Raw genomic sequence first — 16464 nt, 5'->3', positions numbered from 1 at the left:
GCCTCACGTAGAGTTGTAATCAGCAGTGCTTGTCGACCAGCCTGTTTGTAAAAAGTGATAATTAATAGGACAATGATTCTTATTTAGCAGATATTGCGCAGAACCAAGAATTTTATAAGAACGCAGAAGTTAGACCACCATTTACATATGCATCTTTAATTAGGCAGGTAAGTAAACAATGCAGTTTGTGAAATTGCATCAGAAGGTATATGTGTACAGGGATATATTGATGAAGTAGATTTAAAACCGTTTAGTATGCAAGCATGCTAAAACCTTTTCTATAAGGTTTTTTAAAACTGCAATATATAATATAATTGCTTTTGATTAAGTATTACAATACGATGTGATTATTAGGAAATTCATTTCACACAACAGTGAAAATGAGCCTGTTTAAAGATGGCAAGTCAATTATCACAAGCTACAGTAATCTCTGATCCCTAGAATTAATCTGAGCTCTAAATAATTACTGAGCTTTAATCAGCTAGTGAAATGTTTTGCATTTCTCTTTGATTCAGCTTTATGAATGACTAATAAATTAATATTTCTGTACGGAAACAGAAATAAAAACTCAAAACAATTGGATAATTCCATTTTGAGTTTTGCTATTGAACTGGTAAATAGAACCATTCATCTTAGATCATTTCGTGAAACCTTTCTCAGCCTTTAGCTTGGCATCACAATTGTCTCCTATTTTCCAAAAATTGTATAATGACAGTTGTGCTGATTTGGTCATAAATTATCTTTTTCTGTTACTTTCGCTTCACAGGCCATTCTCGAATCTCCAGAAAAGCAGCTAACACTAAATGAAATCTATAACTGGTTCACACGAATGTTTGCTTACTTCCGACGTAATGCTGCCACGTGGAAGGTAAGCTTTGTTGCAGGTCTGTTTAGTCTTGGATCTTGCCATTTACAGGGGAGAATTTGTTGTTGGTAACGTCTTGTAAGTTACAATAGTATTGTTTTGATACATTCAGAGAGTCTAATTTGTAGGAATATTTGATTGAGAAAATAATTACTGTGGCGTTAAAAATGCTAGGATGGAAGACTCCCTTACTTTTGCATCAGATGGACCAAATTTGTCTGTCTCTCTCTGGTTGGAATGTGAAGGAAGTTGTCTTGTGTACACAAACCTCATGCCTTGAGGTCTTTAGCTAGCATCAGTATTTATTTCTGCAGAGACTGCATAGATAACTTTTTTCGTTAGCCATTAGTAACGTGGAAAAATGATCAGGTAAATGTGAGATAAATGGAGAAGGCTGTATACTCCAAACACTAGCGGAGTATATGGAAGTTACTACAGGAGAACCCTATATATATATATATGTATATATAGGGTGTGTGTGTATATATATATATGTTGGTTTTTTTTTTAAGTGAAGAGACTCAGATATTCATATAACTGTGGGGAAGAAAAGTAATTATGAAATATATGACTTGACTGATACCATTTGCTCTAGACAAGTCATCCATAGCTCCAAGTGGGATGCCCCCAGCAAGACTTGTGACCACACAACAGTCCTCAATCCAAGTTCCACAGTTAGTGTATAGATTATGTTAGCATTGATTGCATTGTATTAGATTAAGCTCTCAGCAATTTTTGGATTTCCTCACTATAATTTCTGTTTTAGTAATATTTTTGCTATAGAAAAAGGGGCAGGTACTATTGGAGATTAATTATTTTTGCATATTTAATATTTAGAATTGTTATAATCCCCCAATTCTAAGACATTTAGAAATATTTAAAATGCAAATATTTTACATGGTTTTATTATAAAGATGATATGGGTTTATTATAGGGTGCAAATAAAACATGCTTTGCTTGAACTAGAAGTTTTCCTTGCTACTTGTTAACTTTATATGGGAGGAAATCAAACATGGAAAATACATTTCCTCTACTACATTTGTCATAAATTAGCATTTTTAAAACAAAATGAATATAACCATAGAATTAATTCTTCACACTTACAGTTATGAATAATGACCCAATGTACCTTTTTTCTATTAAGACACATGGGCACTGAAGGAACTTGGTTCAAAATATTCCTTTCTCTTCCTCAGCCTGCCCTAAGGAAGAGAAAATACAAAATAATCTTCAGCTATGAATGCTTTTCAGAATTTAGGAAACATGAAGCAGACATTTTCTTCTAATTACCTTTTATAAATAGCAAATAATCAGATTTTAAAATAATTACCAGTGTCGAATGTGATATTTAGGCTCAAATCTTCAGATTTAACTTTTTCATTTCTGTAAAGTGCCAGAAAAAGTGCCATTCATATAAACAGTCCTAGGTGAAGTATTTAATGATTCATAAATACATACACTTTTGTCTCCATGTCCTATTTGTGTGCTGCAGTCTTACACAAAAGATAAAATGCCAGGTAAAATGATGACCGGGAAGAGCTCACTCACCTTTTCGGGGAAATTCTCTATTTCCAGTTGCTTGTGCTTGGATGTACAGTCTTCAAAAGCAGAAACTTAAGTTTTGACCTAACATCTTAATTTACATGGCTGTACAATATAGACAGTTATAGAGCAGTCCTGTTTTTCAGACACGGCTTTTCCAGTTTGTACATCTTGATACTTACTGTAAAACAGTAGATAGGATGAGGAGAAATACTGCTTTCTGCTCCCAGTTAGGCGTCCTCTGGGTACATGTACTCTGGATTTTTTTTTTTGGTAAGAAACTTGGGTTTATTTCAAGCACTTCAGTGTTGTTTTAGGAGATAAAGAATGCTAAGGGTCTACTGTTATCTCTGCCTTTGTGCAACATAAAAAAGAAAATGCTTTTTAAAGACTCATTTATATGTAGAGAAATTTGTCCTACCAAGTATAATGCCAAACATTTTCCAGAGATTGTTGTTTGGTAGAAACCTATCAAACCTGTTTGAATCAGGGGTATCCTTTCATAGTCACTTGGAGGTCTTGAACCCACCCAATTATGCTGGTATTGCTCACAAATTCCTTGGGTATTTATCCTATGGCTTCTTCCTGTGAGCAGTTCATCATGCCGTGTGATAAAATTTATCTCATTACCTTCTAAATCAGACCAGAAAAATCACCCTTCTTGAGCATGACTCCTCACAGAGTCACCAGTGGTGATTATCCAAAAATGGAAACACCTCTCAAAGAACAGATCCAGCTCTGCCCCTGGAAAGGATCAGGGAGAGAGGAAATGATGAAGGGAAGGAACACAGAATGTTTGAGCAATAGCAGTGTTGCTGAAATAAAGTGAAGGACTTACGAGGGCTGTGAGGTGTGGTATTGGTATCGTCTTCTTATGCCCCGTTGTCACCTTATTCCCTGTAAGAAGAAAATTGGGAGTAAATGACATGGGTCTCTCTGAAATACCCTCATGTCCAGTTTGAAGGGTCAATAAGTTCAACCAGGAGAACTGAAGAAGTAAAGCGGTGCTTGTTACTTTACCTGGTGAGGGCTGTGGAATTTCCTGAAACTCAGGAAAGGTGAAATGTTAAAAACTCTTCACCCTTCAGTTGAGCTCCTCCTTTGGTAGGTTACAGATGTCAAGGGTTTCAGTTTAGGAGTGACCAGAATTTACTTCTTACCCTAAGAAAGTTATATGTAAATAGAAGCCATCAAATAGTAAAGCATTCTCGCTTTGCCATTGAGAGTTCTACTCATGGTTCCCTTTGGCATTTTCTCTGTTAATTAAAGCACTTACCCCTGGTAAGGGCCAGCTTTTATATGTTTGGGAAGGTAAGGCATAGCTTGATAATGGACACTAATCCAGTGAGGGTCATGTCACCCTCTGATCCTGTCATGCAGGAGGCGGTGCTCTCAGTGGTAAACAGCCAATGTCCATTTCTTCTGAATAAATCTGAGAAAATGGGTCAAAGGTGTTAAAGCCAAAACTTCAAAGAATAAAAAAGCAGCAGCAAAATGACTTAAACCATTTTTGTATGAGAGACAGTGAGTTCAAAGGTGACAGTTTTAAGCTTGTTTGCTGATTTTAAAGTCATATTAACATTACTTTTCTATTTTGGCTTTGAAACATATTTGGGAGCTAATATTTTAGTATGAGAGACGAGTGGGTTTAAAAGGGACTGTTTTATGCTTTACTTGTTTCCTGATTTTGAAGTCATTAACATTACTTTTATATTTTGGCTGTGAAACCTGTTTGGGGGCTAATACACATATTAAAAAATACTTCGGGTTAACTATGACCAGAGATTAGGTGAAAATGCCGAAGTACAGTTAACTCATCATTTTGGATTTTGATTTTTCTTTTTTGGAAGAGGCGCCCTTCACCACAGGAGGGTCCTCCTAGGGGTGGGAACTGTAGCTCTTGGGGATGGGTTTACAACCGTGGGCTGTTAGGCTGAATTTACTGCTGTTTTTGGAGTCTTTTTCTTATGGACAATGTTCTCTCTTTTATACTTGCTGCAGAATGCAGTGCGTCATAATCTTAGTCTCCACAAGTGTTTTGTGCGAGTAGAAAACGTTAAAGGGGCAGTATGGACAGTGGACGAAGTAGAGTTCCAAAAGCGAAGGCCACAAAAGATCAGTGGGTACGTCCGCCACGTTTGAACCTCTTAGCCTGGCTGGGATTGCGCTAACCAGTGTCACGTAGAGGCTTTGGCTGCTAGATGGTGTTAGACCAGACACCTGGTTTCACGTTGTCTCAGTGAAGGGAAGCAAAAAAGCATTTCATCCCTCCCGTTTTGTATACCCGCCAGTCCCCTTGCCCTGCTTGCTGGTCTTTGTTGCATCACATGCTAGTAGCTTTTAGGTGGCAATGCATATTAACCCTCACAAACCATTGGCTTATGCTTATTGCATTTTATTTTCTTTCTCCTGTTCCCTGTATTGGATGTCTGTTCTGCCCCCAACCCTGCCTCTCTCCTTTTGTTGCCACTTCATCTCCTTTGCTGCTGCTCCTATCCCAGGGTGCCATTCGCACCAACCTCTCACTGCATAAGTGCTTTATCAGAGTAGAGGATGAGTTTGGGTCCTTTTGGACAGTTGATGATGAAGAGTTTAAACGTGGCCGCCATATTCAACGAGGCCGTCCTCGCAAATACTGCCCCGATGAAAACTTTGACGAGCTTGTCGCACAGTAAGAGCCTTTACTTGCTTTTGTTTTTTGTTTCTGCTGTTGCTTTGGCTTTGCATGGTTGACTCATCCCATAATAGTTTTGCATTTCACCACGTAGCAGTGCCACGGCTTTCTGCAACGGAACTAAATTGTGTGATTTGTACATGTATTTCTCTCGTTTCCCTTGGAACACCAGCGCCCTGAATAATGCTTTTTTGACGTCTTTAATGCAAATACCGGTTGTCTTTTGATTCAGCAGCTTTACGGGGACCCCTATAACTCAGTGCTTTTGCGTGACCCCTAATTCCTCCAAGTGAAGAGGAAACTCTTCTTTAGAGTTAAAATGTGCATTTACTGGGGTAAATTTCTTTTTATTGGCTCACTCAGTATAACAATATAAATGTAGTAAAATGAATGATAAAAGTACTCCAAGCATAGGAAGGAAATTAGTTAACAATCCATCTACTTCCTTTAAGGATCATTGATCAATGTAGGTAATTTCCTCCCGAAAGCCACCCCTACCTTTCTGACCATATCCTCACATGTGATTTTTTTAAGTATTTTTATCCTTCCTGTCTAGAGATGTTCTTAGAACAGTATCTTGTCATCATTTGATCAGTAAATGGACACAGCATCAAATTATTCTTTTATCCTCACAAATTTGGCTGTGCCAGAGAGACTTGAACCAGCCTTGGCTGACCAACCCTCCCTGGAGTACCCCCTCTCTCCTTTTTGGCAGTAAATGAGCCTTGAAGACTTTTTCTTCAGAGCTACCCTGCCATTCCTCTAGCATTTGTTCTAGAACTCAAATCCTGAAGAAGCTTAAGAGCCAGGATTCCTCCCGCCTGCTCCCAGGAGACCTTGCCGTCAGCTCACTGACATCCCAGAGCATCAGCCTTCCTGCTAGAGTCAGGAGCGGCTGCTCCAAATTGACAAAAGATTCATCCACGGAGGAAGTGCCCAAGGTTATTATTACATAGTCCACAGTTTTATCCCCAATTTGCTTGAACAGCAATGTCTATCCAGCTCAGAGGTGTTCACATAGACCAGCCCCCGGTGAAGCCAGGGGCTAGGGAGAAACCCGACTTTCCTTTGGGTTGGGGACTGGGAGACATTTCTGATTTGGAAGGATACCAGCAAGCTTAAGACTTAGCAAAGAACTCGGGGGGTGATTGTGTTTAACTTTGAGTTTTTATCTTTCTCTTACACAGTAACCCTTCCCTTATTAAAAACATGCAGACCAGCCACGCCTACTGTACACCTCTCAATGCAGCTTTACAGGTAAGATGAACGGCTGCCCCGACTCTGTGGCAGAGGGACATGTCTCCCCCACTCATTTCAAAATATATTAGCCTCGCTCTAATTAGATATTAAATTTTAATTCCGTTAAACTTTTTTCTTAAGTGCACAAAGCATCGTACTCCCTGGAGGCAAACACATCGGGCTGCTTCAGCATTAGCAGGATGCTTAGCATTTTGAATATTGTGGCAAAAAAATTAAAAGTTCACTTATTAATATTTATCAGCAGTATCATAATTTCCATCCTCTTATTTCAGAATTTCACTTGAGGCAAAAATACCACAAGTGTAATTACTCTAGCACAGCTATTAATGTGCTGGATGATAGGCTACTGTATCACATGACCTTCTATTGTTCACCGGTTTAAAGAGAAAGCAGAGCTTTCTTATTCCTTCTCCTTCTTTTAAAGTCTATTTTAGCATCTTTTCACTGGGGAGGGAGGAGGCTGGGTCTGGTTCGCTGGGTAAAAGTAAACTGTTTTTGTTCAAGCCATAGAGTTAGACTCTAGGTTTCCAGCAGATTGCTCAAGGTTACATAAGAAGCTTGCAGGATGTTTGCTCCTACTGACAAACCAAGCCGTCCTTATGTAACCGGTGTTACCAGCGGTGGTGGGGGGGGTGGTGCGGGGGGAGGAGGGTGAAGACACGGGGTTTGAGCAGGAGGGAGGTAACCTCCCCGATGTGAGTTACCAGGGCAGCCCTGGCGTCTGTCAAGCCTTCTAATTATTGCACATCTCAGTTACCAAACAATCAAGTCACAGCCAAATCGAGAGAGGACTGGAGTACACGACACTGAACTCACCTGGGCAGGGCCGTCCTCTGGAGTTCATAGGTGGACAGGGTCTTGTGGACCTTCGCAGCCGGCGTTCTTGATACAGATGTGACGAAGTCTTGTGCCCATTCAACGGGCCAAAATTAAAATTTCCCGAGGGAGGGGCACAAACAGAAGCAGACGTCTTAAAAAGGCTCCTTAAGGGGATGATAGTGATGAAAACACAGTGGAGACACTCGGCATTAAGGGGAACAGAGTTGGGTAAAGAGGTGATAGAATAATCTTCCTGTTCTCACTGAGCACCTGCCCTGCGTCCTAGAGAACCATTTTCCCAGTTTACTCACTCAGCGAAAGCTTCCGGCTTCCGAGGATGGAGCCATACACAGCCTTAACACACTTTTGAGTTCAGAGGCAAATTCACTCAGCTTAGCTTTTCAGTAATTTTATATATATACACACACACACACACACACAGACACACACACACCCCAAACCAAATTTAATAGGAGGAACTACTTTCTGTGTTTCTTTTAATTACTTGTAGTTTACACAGTAACTTTAGAAAAGCAAATGAAGGCACGCTTAGATGCCGCCACTGTAAATACCATTCATTAGTAGCTTATTTTCCCTGGAGTCTTATGAAGTGTGAATTTAAAGGCTGCTCTATCTGGAATGGTATTCAGATTACAAGCACATTTGACATTCATGAGGCTGCCAGGCAAAAAAAAAAAAAAAAACACACAGCCCACCAGCAGCAGTGGTCCTCCAGCCTCTGGATTCTCTTACCTTAGTGACTGATTTCCACTAGGATGCTTTCTCTTTACAGAACTGCTCACACGTTACTTCTACATTTACCTTTGGCCCCTGTACCCTTTCTTACTTTCAGTGATAGCCCCAAACTCTCCCACCATTTTTCCGAGAATCCTTTGTATCTATCCTGAGGTGAGGTGAATACCTGTGTCTCAAGTCATGATTTGAGGAACGGATCTTCTCCCTCTCCTCCAGGAGTTTGGGTCCTTGGTCAGTAGACAGTCCTCTCAGACAACTTTCCACCATGCACCTTAAATAAAGAGACCACCAGCAGGCCTTCCCTTCCTGCCCACTTCCATTTTTTCAAGGCAAGTAAAAATAATAGTGGAACAACATCTTCAAAAGATTACTAGAGCAACATAACGCGTGATATACAATATATAAAATAGGACAGCAGAATCCACTACAGAAATAAAACATTGGACTTGGGACAGATTGCATTATGCTCTGAAAAAGTGAAGTAACTAAGGGTAACCGTAAAGCTTCATATTTATAGACTGCCTCTCCCCGCTGGGATCTCAGAGCAGTTAAGGCTCCAGGAGGGACAGGACTTAAGCACCTTCGATTTGGGGGGTAGAGAGGCCAGTGTGATGTGAAACCACGTACTCTGCATTGGACCAGTCCTTTGTAAAATCTGTAACCCCTTGCTCCAAAAGAGACATCAAGTACAAAAGGAGCCACTAGGTTAGACCTAAGCTGTTGGTGGAAAGTTTTCTAAGCTCGGGTAGGTGGCTTTGGTCACTCATGCAGAGAATGTCCAAGAAGCTGTCTTGTGTAGGAGCGACTGGGTTTCTCATTGCAGCCCACGTCATCGTTTTTTTAAGAGGAGCACACTGGTTTTCTTTTTTTTGTCTGAGAATCAAGGATTGGTGTAAGTGCTTACCTTTGGATGCCTTTCACCAGTGTCAGCTGTGTTTTATGATCCAGTTCCCATCGGAATTGGCCTTGACCCAGAACACACTGAGAGCCACAGAAAATGAATCACCCCGAAAAGGTTGCCCTGTCCATAGGATGGCCAGCTCATCCCAAAGCATACATTCTTGGGGACACGTTAGTGTTGTATGTACGTCTCCATCTTTGACTGGAGAAGCTGCAAGGAAAAAAAACACCAAGCTAGAGCTTGGCCCCACTCTTGCCACCTTCTGACTGTAAAAGTGAAAGAGACTCACTGATGGTCCCAGCAGAACTTCCATGTCAAGGAGAAATAGGGCCAGTGTGTGTGTCTAGCTGCAGTTTGGTGTGGGGCGGATCAGGCAACGGGTCTGACTTTTCACTCTGCCAAAAAAAGAAACAATGTTTTATTGCAATTACAAGAGATCTGTTGAAAAAAGTACTTGATGCAAATTATTTGACAAACAGTAGGAGAGTGAGGAACGTTCAGATGTGCTGTTCGTCAAGATGAGTTCACCACATTTGGGAATGAAAATGGGATTTCCCCCCCCCACTTTTTAGAAGAAGGCAGTTACATAAATTCAGAAGTGGAGGGAAGGAAAAGCTGTGGGCTTGCAGTGGGCCTGGCTTTGAAGTCATCCCGTAGCCAGTGCTGGGTTAGGTGTGGGCAGGTCATCCGTCCCTGGGCTTAAATCTCGAAGGCGTTTCTGGCTTTGGACCTTGTACAGCAAGCGAGACTGTGATTGTCTTAACACGCAGATTCCCTGCAGCCCAGCTCTGCACCTGTTCTCTCACTTCTGGCTTCTACTTGGTCTCTAGAGCCAGGGTTTCTAGAATCATCTGGACTCTTGTATCACTGGCCAGTTGGAGTCACTGCACCAGATTGTCTTGTGATTGTACTTTTACTCCTGCTGCTGCTGCTGCTAAGTCGCTTCAGTCGTGTCCGACTCTGTGTGACCCCATAGACAGCAGCCCACCAGGCTCCCTCGTCCCTGGGATTCTCCAGGCAAGAACACTGGAGTGGGTTGCCATTTCTCCAATGCATGAAAGTGAAAAGTGAAAGGGAAGTCACTCAGTCGTGCCAGGCCGAGTGTAGTCTGCAAGAGAACGAGTTTGATAAATCTTGGTCTCATTACAGCTGCCAGTTTTTGCAAGGCTGTCCTCTTTAATAAAATGCACAGTTGCTAGGTCAGAATCATGACCCAAATGACAGAGTATGGACACTGTAGCCCAGTGAGAGGTCTGATTGTTGTCTGCATCTCAGACTGGGTGGTCGTTTTATTCAAGTGCAGTAAGATAGGAAATGAACAGTATATCCAACCATCGGGTTTAGGATATCTTTCTTTTTCTCTCCATTTCCACACTTTTTCGCTGACACTCAACTTAGAGTGACTTTGTCACCTTCGATATGGATGTACTTACGTACCCCCAAAGAAATACGATTTACAGCTTCCTTTTGCCAGAGATTTCTTTTTTCTCCGGTCCTCAAATTCCAGATGATTGGTTGGAACCTGAAAGATTGCATAGAGTTACCTTCAACCAGTTATCTCAGACTACACTAAAAAGATTCAAAAATCATTAAAACAGAAATGATGGGGAGGGGAGATAAAAATTGATTCCAATTCCATAATCTCTTCCTTTTCTATAGGATCTGAGACGTAAATGTTTATGGAAGTTCTCATAAGTTTGGGCTCTGCAGCCAGAATAATCTGATCAAATCTTTAATATCCAATAGTGGAGTCATCGAAGTGGATAAAGAAATGAAAATTCCATTACATTTCCCTGTGATCTGGAAATATTCAGTTCCTCTTGAAAAAAGGCTTCAGACAGAAAACTCGTTATGAGATAGCCTTGTCTAAAGCTTGTGCCTCCACTCCACAGGCGCCTCGGTCCCTCCAGCTATAGCTCTGTGGAACCCAGCTTGGGACACGTGTCATCATCAGCTTGCCTCTTAAAGCACAGCCCTTCTAGACCTATTAGAAACTTGTCTTTGCCAACTATACCAGAATGAAATTAAACTGAAGACCATCGAATCCACCTGTAATTGATAGCCTCCCTGTCTGTACGCCCTGTGTCTTCATACATTTTCTTTGGGTTGATGGCAGGCTTCGATGGCTGAGAACAGTATACCTCTATACACTACCGCTTCCATGGGAAACCCCACTCTGGGCAACCTGGCCAGCGCGATCCGGGAAGAGCTGAACGGGGCAATGGAGCACACCAACAGCAACGAGAGCGACAGCAGTCCGGGCAGATCCCCTCTGCAAGCTGTGTGAGTACTGGCCCCCGCAGCACCTCCGCCGTCGGCTCCCCCTGGTTTTCTGTCACAGGAGCCCTGCTCTGACTGCCGTCAACACCTTTTCTGTCATTTCTGACTTCCTAGAACCCAGGGAGAAGTGGGTGCTTCCAGAAATGTTCAGCTTGGTTCGCAGCTCAAAGGACCACTTACTTATACCCGACTCATAAGCATAGTAGGCTTCCTGCAGCCCCACAAATGCCCAGAGCCACAAAGGGGATGATGCCTGTGCTTTTTGCCCTTGCTCAGTCAGCTCAGGCCGTTACTTCAGCCACCTTACCTTTTCCTCGTAGAAGCAGTATGCATCCTGTGACACAGTTCACTGTCTGCTCAACATGCCAGCATGCTGAACCCAGCAGGGCGGGAAAGGATGCTTGTTTACTTGGTGGTGGGATAATGGTGAGCCGAGCACGCCGCGCTGAAGCGCTATTACCAAGCATTAATGATGGCACGAAGGAAAGACGGCATGATTTATAGATTGCTCTTAAAATATCAAAAGGAAAATTAATAGGGGCATTATAGCAGCAGACGGCAGTATAATGAGCACGCCCAGAACCATGCAGAGTGCTGGGTGAGGGCTGTCTGTCCGGCGTGTGTGTGAGGCCCCTGGGGGTGGGCAATGGGAGGCAGGCAGGGTGACACCACTCCCTCTCTCGCAAGAAGAGTTTCAAAGAGAAAAGAAACCCCAATTTCCCACGTCGGATTCACCAGGGATGCTCTAGAATGACAGCTTCTCCCTTTTAGCGAGTGTCTGTAAAACCAATGCCTGCTTTAAAGGAGTAAACCAATGCAGTGTTTACCATGCTGTCAGCTCCTAGAAATAGACCCCTTGTCTACACAATGCTTCTGAATTACTGACCAACATCTTAGTTTAAGAGCATTTGAGTGATCAGAATGGAAAATATGACCTGTAGCAATTAGCAACAGAATGAATTGGCATCTAACAACAAAGGCAAAATGCTGTCTGCCAGTGTGGGTAATTGGTGGCTTTGGAGGAATCTGAAATTTGATTATTTAGCATTTGAATTTCATGCCCAAAGTGCTTTGAAAAGGATCTTTAAAGATGAAAATAGTCTTTTTAAATTCATAACAACAGTCCCTTAGCATTTACTCCACAACATTTTAAGAACGTGTTTATCTCTCACGCTGCCACTGCCATATATCATGCTTCCTCCAGCAACCTGGTGTTTCTGACTTTATTATCACACCCGCATTCATCTTTAAATCATTGTCATGACAGGAGTATTTACTAAGATATTAAGGAAGTTCAGAGCAAATATAAATTGTTATGTATGCTACTTCAGGAAATACTGTGGAGCAAAAACGTCTGAAACTACTGAGTGAAAGAGAGAGTTTTTCATAGTATCCACAGAACTCCCAAGGTTTCGTTCCTGTGTTTATAGTAAGAAAAAAAAAATGACTAAAAAAAATAAAGGAAAGATATTTGGATAAAAATTCACACAGCAGTTTTGAGTGATGCTAATTTTGCTGTATGAGGTAGTTACTATAATTTATGGAAACTTTGAGTTAACCCCAATATAACAGAAGTCTTGTTTTACAGCTGTCAGTTTAATTTTTAACAAAGTGAAGATTTTATTGATGGATGGTTTTGTTTTTTTTTTTAAACCCTGTATAAAGATGTCAAAAAGCATACTGTTTGTTGCTTAAATCTCATAGTGTACAGTACAATAGATTATTTTGCTAAAAAGAATTATATGTCATCAGCCCATTTCCTATGCCTACTCTTGGTGCTGGAGATGGTTACCCTTTTTCATCTCACATTTCCATTAAGCAGATTCTATGATGATGGAGTTTTAGTTCTTATCCAACATGCATTACCTGCTATGACGCAGATTGTCTCCTAACCTTTCTATTCCACTGGAATAACTCAAACCATAAACTTTACAGCGAGGCTTAAAGGGCCCTGTTAGTAACGGCCCACCTGCTACGTAGTGTTGACACAGAATTCTCTCTTACCTTCCCTGTGGCACGCAAATGCCACTACATTTTTTTCTCTTTTGGAACACTACCAAGTAGTCCATAAGTATGGCTTTGGAGTATTATCCATTCGTCCTGGGAGGAGCTAAAGGAGCTATCGTACAAAGCACGTACTCCATGCTGTCCCCATACCCTCTGAACATCGTGCGTTTAGACAGCAGTCAGCTCGCTTTCAAAACTCTGCTGTTCCCACAGTGGTGAAAGAAAGCAGTTAGACCTAAGAAGGAAAATGTGGGGGTTTGGCACAGTTATTCCCTGGAAGCCCTTTCAGGAGCGGAAGCCAGAGAGAAGGGAGGAGGTGGCCAGTGAGCGTGGAAGGCGCCACGCCTGTCTCCGTTTCCCAGGATGCAGGGGGGGTGACCATGAAGCAGAGGGTCTGAAGGAGTTTGCAGCTTACCTGAAATGGATCTTGCATGGAAAGCCATTCTTTCCCATTCTCTAAAACGCTACTTGCCCACTCAGCGAGGGGTCTGCTGGTTTCACGGAATGTCGTGAAGTTGGATCTCATTTCCCTGGAGTTCTAAGAAGCCTTAATATCTCACCTGGTTGTGTTGGCAGCTTGTCACGTGGTAGATCTGATCAGTTCACCTTTGCTGAGGCTCCACTCAATAGTAGGTGCTGGGTTTGAATCAGGGTGCACAGGGCCGTCACCTGTGTCTTTGGGATGGAAAATCATCTCACTGAAGTTTGCCTGCAGATTGCAGAGGGGAGCCAAATACTCTCCCATGTGAACTCTGCCTTGTTGGGGTTCAGGGAAGTGACACATACCTGATTTTTTCTTTCGCCTAGCCTAACATTTGTCAAAGTCTCAAATTATAAGGCAAGAACTTCATTAAGACTCTCCAGTTGTTCCTAGGGTCTCCCACCTCTCCCACCCCTCCCACCCATAGCCTTGTATCATTTCTGTCATCAGATTCAGCTTTATAAACCTGAAAAGATGAATATATCTGGTATTGTGAAGAAAAATGAAAATAGGAAAATGGGAAACACAGCTGACTCGCAGTTCAGGCAGCACACAACCCTAAAACACTCTTGTCCAAACTGTTACTAGAACCATGCTACCAGAGGACGGGAGGGGGTGAAGTAACAGTTCCAACAGTGCTAATATGAAGCCCAAACATAAAGTGACGTTCACCATTGTCAGTCACCCGAGAAACACAGTTGAAGGTAACTGGAACTTTGCTTATACCTGCTCAGCAACACACCATATTTGAAAAGCAACACTTGGGGCTGATGAGGTTGAGTCTAAATTGATAGAGCTTCTCTGGAAATTAACATTGCAATAAATCATAAGAACCATAAGATGTTTTAGCCTCTGCTCCAACAATTTCATTCTCAGACATTTATCCTAAGCCAGTAAATCAAGTATGGATAGAAGTGGTCACTGTATTACAACAAAGAGCACAGCGGGGTTGAAGGGTAGAGAGGCGAGAAAAAGACAGTCCCAAACGCCCAGTATTAAGTGGTACACATGTCAGTCAGCACGGTGCTCATATAGTCATAAAAATTAAAACCGTAAAGGTAGCAAAATAACATTCCTGCTATGTTTGCAATATGTGAAGACATGACCCCAAATGGGAGAGGATAGACAAAACAAAATATCCTCCCTTAACTAGCGCTTATGGGTGATTTTTTAAAAAAAGGAATAAAAATCCACACACCCAATTCTTCCCGAAAGAATACAGGGGAGGGGCCTACCAGGGCTGACTTCCCAGGCATGCGATGAACACAGTCTCACAAAGATCCCACGCTTGAAAGTTTTAATGCTCAGCTGTTTCCATCTGGAAAGTCTCAATGAATTTTTCAAATGCATTTTCACTTCACACTGGACTCTGCAAATTATGCATCTGGTCCTGGATCTTGACCTGAAAACAAACAAACAGGACCATTAACAAACTAAGAATAGACGGAGCCAAAGTAGTGAAACATACTCTAATACAACCTGGGCATATTTCATTTTGCACATAGATTTTAAGAATATGGGCTCTTTTTTAAAAGCTATTCATCCCGACATCCACCTCCAAACAACTCTCTAGGCTTCGCTAATTGAGAGTCAGTTGGTCTTCTGGAGGTCGCCGTGGCAAGGGCAGTCCGGAGCACTCCTCTGTTGGTTTTTCAAGGTTCAAGTGGCCTTCAGGGTTTGCATACAACATCAGTTATTTAGGGAGGCAGCAGTCCCCAGCACTACCTCTTATTACTAATACTTGATAAAGTTGAATGAAAAAAATCCACCATTGGTAGCCTGTCCCTGCAATGGGATCTTTTTTTTTTTTTCTTTTAAAACTTGAATGGGAACCGGGTTTTATAACTTGAATGGCTCTTTTACATATCAAAAGCCCCACAGCCGAAAGTAATTTGTATTTGCAAAAGGATCGGTTGTAAATATGATTTAAGAACAACATTTCTCAGTTGTTATCGGAGTGGTTTCGCGTGGTCCCTCGCCAGCCCCTTCGGGTGAACTGTGCACTGGGGGGTAATGAGCGCGTTGGCAGATCTCATCAGAGCCCAGCGCGTCCCGGTGGCCGCTACCAGCCGGGCCTCTTGTTTAGTCTTGTTTACAGCTGACAGCGTTATTATTCTGACCGGGGCTCTGCTTGCTTATCATATTGTTGTGTTGAGCACACCTTTTCCTCTCCATTTGTGTTTCCTGGCAGGGCTTTTCTTGCCTTATTGACAGTTTGTAAAAATATGCATTAATTTGGAGTTTCCAGCATGTATCATGGTGTGTCTTTGCTGTGTTTGCTTGAAGTTGATTAATGATAGACCCTCGCTTGGGGTTGGTCTCCGGAGAGCTTTTTCACAGGTTCTGCATGTTAACTAGCAAAGCAGAACACACATCGAGCCGCGATTTGCCCAGCCTCCAGTTTTGGGTCCCCACAACTACCCTTGCGTGACGGGTTCTTGGTTCATGGGATTATTTCAAGGTTTGTTTTCCTCCACGCAGGAGGCCACTCCGGGGCCCGTTAGCTGCTACCCAAAGTGTGTCCTTGGACTAGCAGCATCAGTGCAGAGCTGGTCAGAGATGGAAGTCTCAGGCTGCATTTTAACCAAAGCCCATGTTAATGTGTGTGCACGTCACACTGTAAGAAACACCATGGAGGACACACCCACTGATGCTTCCATCCAGAGACCCTTCTGGGATGATGGGAATCTCCCCTTCCGTGCAGTCCAATATAGCACTTAAAATGTAGCCAGTGCAACTGAGAAGCACAATTTTAAACTTAGTTTTCGTAGTCACACGTGGTTAGTGGCTGCTGTATAGAACGTCACAGCCCTAGACTGTGGCTTCTGTGTTACCCAGAACACCCAACTTACCTTGAGTTGGGAAGTCCCCTCAGTGAA

The 16464-nt window shown here is 42.3% G+C and overlaps 1 protein-coding gene across 3 annotated transcripts in view; it reads left to right on the top strand.

The window, feature by feature from the left end:
* FOXP1 (forkhead box P1) overlaps positions 1-16464 on the top strand; it is a 620529-nt gene that overhangs the window by 603056 nt on the left and 1009 nt on the right. For 2 of the 3 annotated variants that reach the window (XM_052637104.1, XM_052635792.1), the window contains exons 16-20: positions 88-167; positions 767-868; positions 4409-4530; positions 6269-6338; positions 10934-11100. In XM_052637104.1, the coding sequence (XP_052493064.1) occupies positions 88-167; positions 767-868; positions 4409-4530; positions 6269-6338; positions 10934-11100 (541 nt within the window). The remainder of the gene's footprint in view (positions 1-87; positions 168-766; positions 869-4408; positions 4531-6268; positions 6339-10933; positions 11101-16464) is intronic. The other variant, XM_052636448.1, reaches the window with a different exon arrangement.

This window comes from Budorcas taxicolor, chromosome 1 (genome assembly GCF_023091745.1).
Source record: "Budorcas taxicolor isolate Tak-1 chromosome 1, Takin1.1, whole genome shotgun sequence".
In the NCBI taxonomy this organism is placed as follows: Eukaryota; Metazoa; Chordata; class Mammalia; order Artiodactyla; family Bovidae; genus Budorcas; species Budorcas taxicolor.
This window is presented reverse-complemented; position numbering and strand designations above follow the sequence as displayed.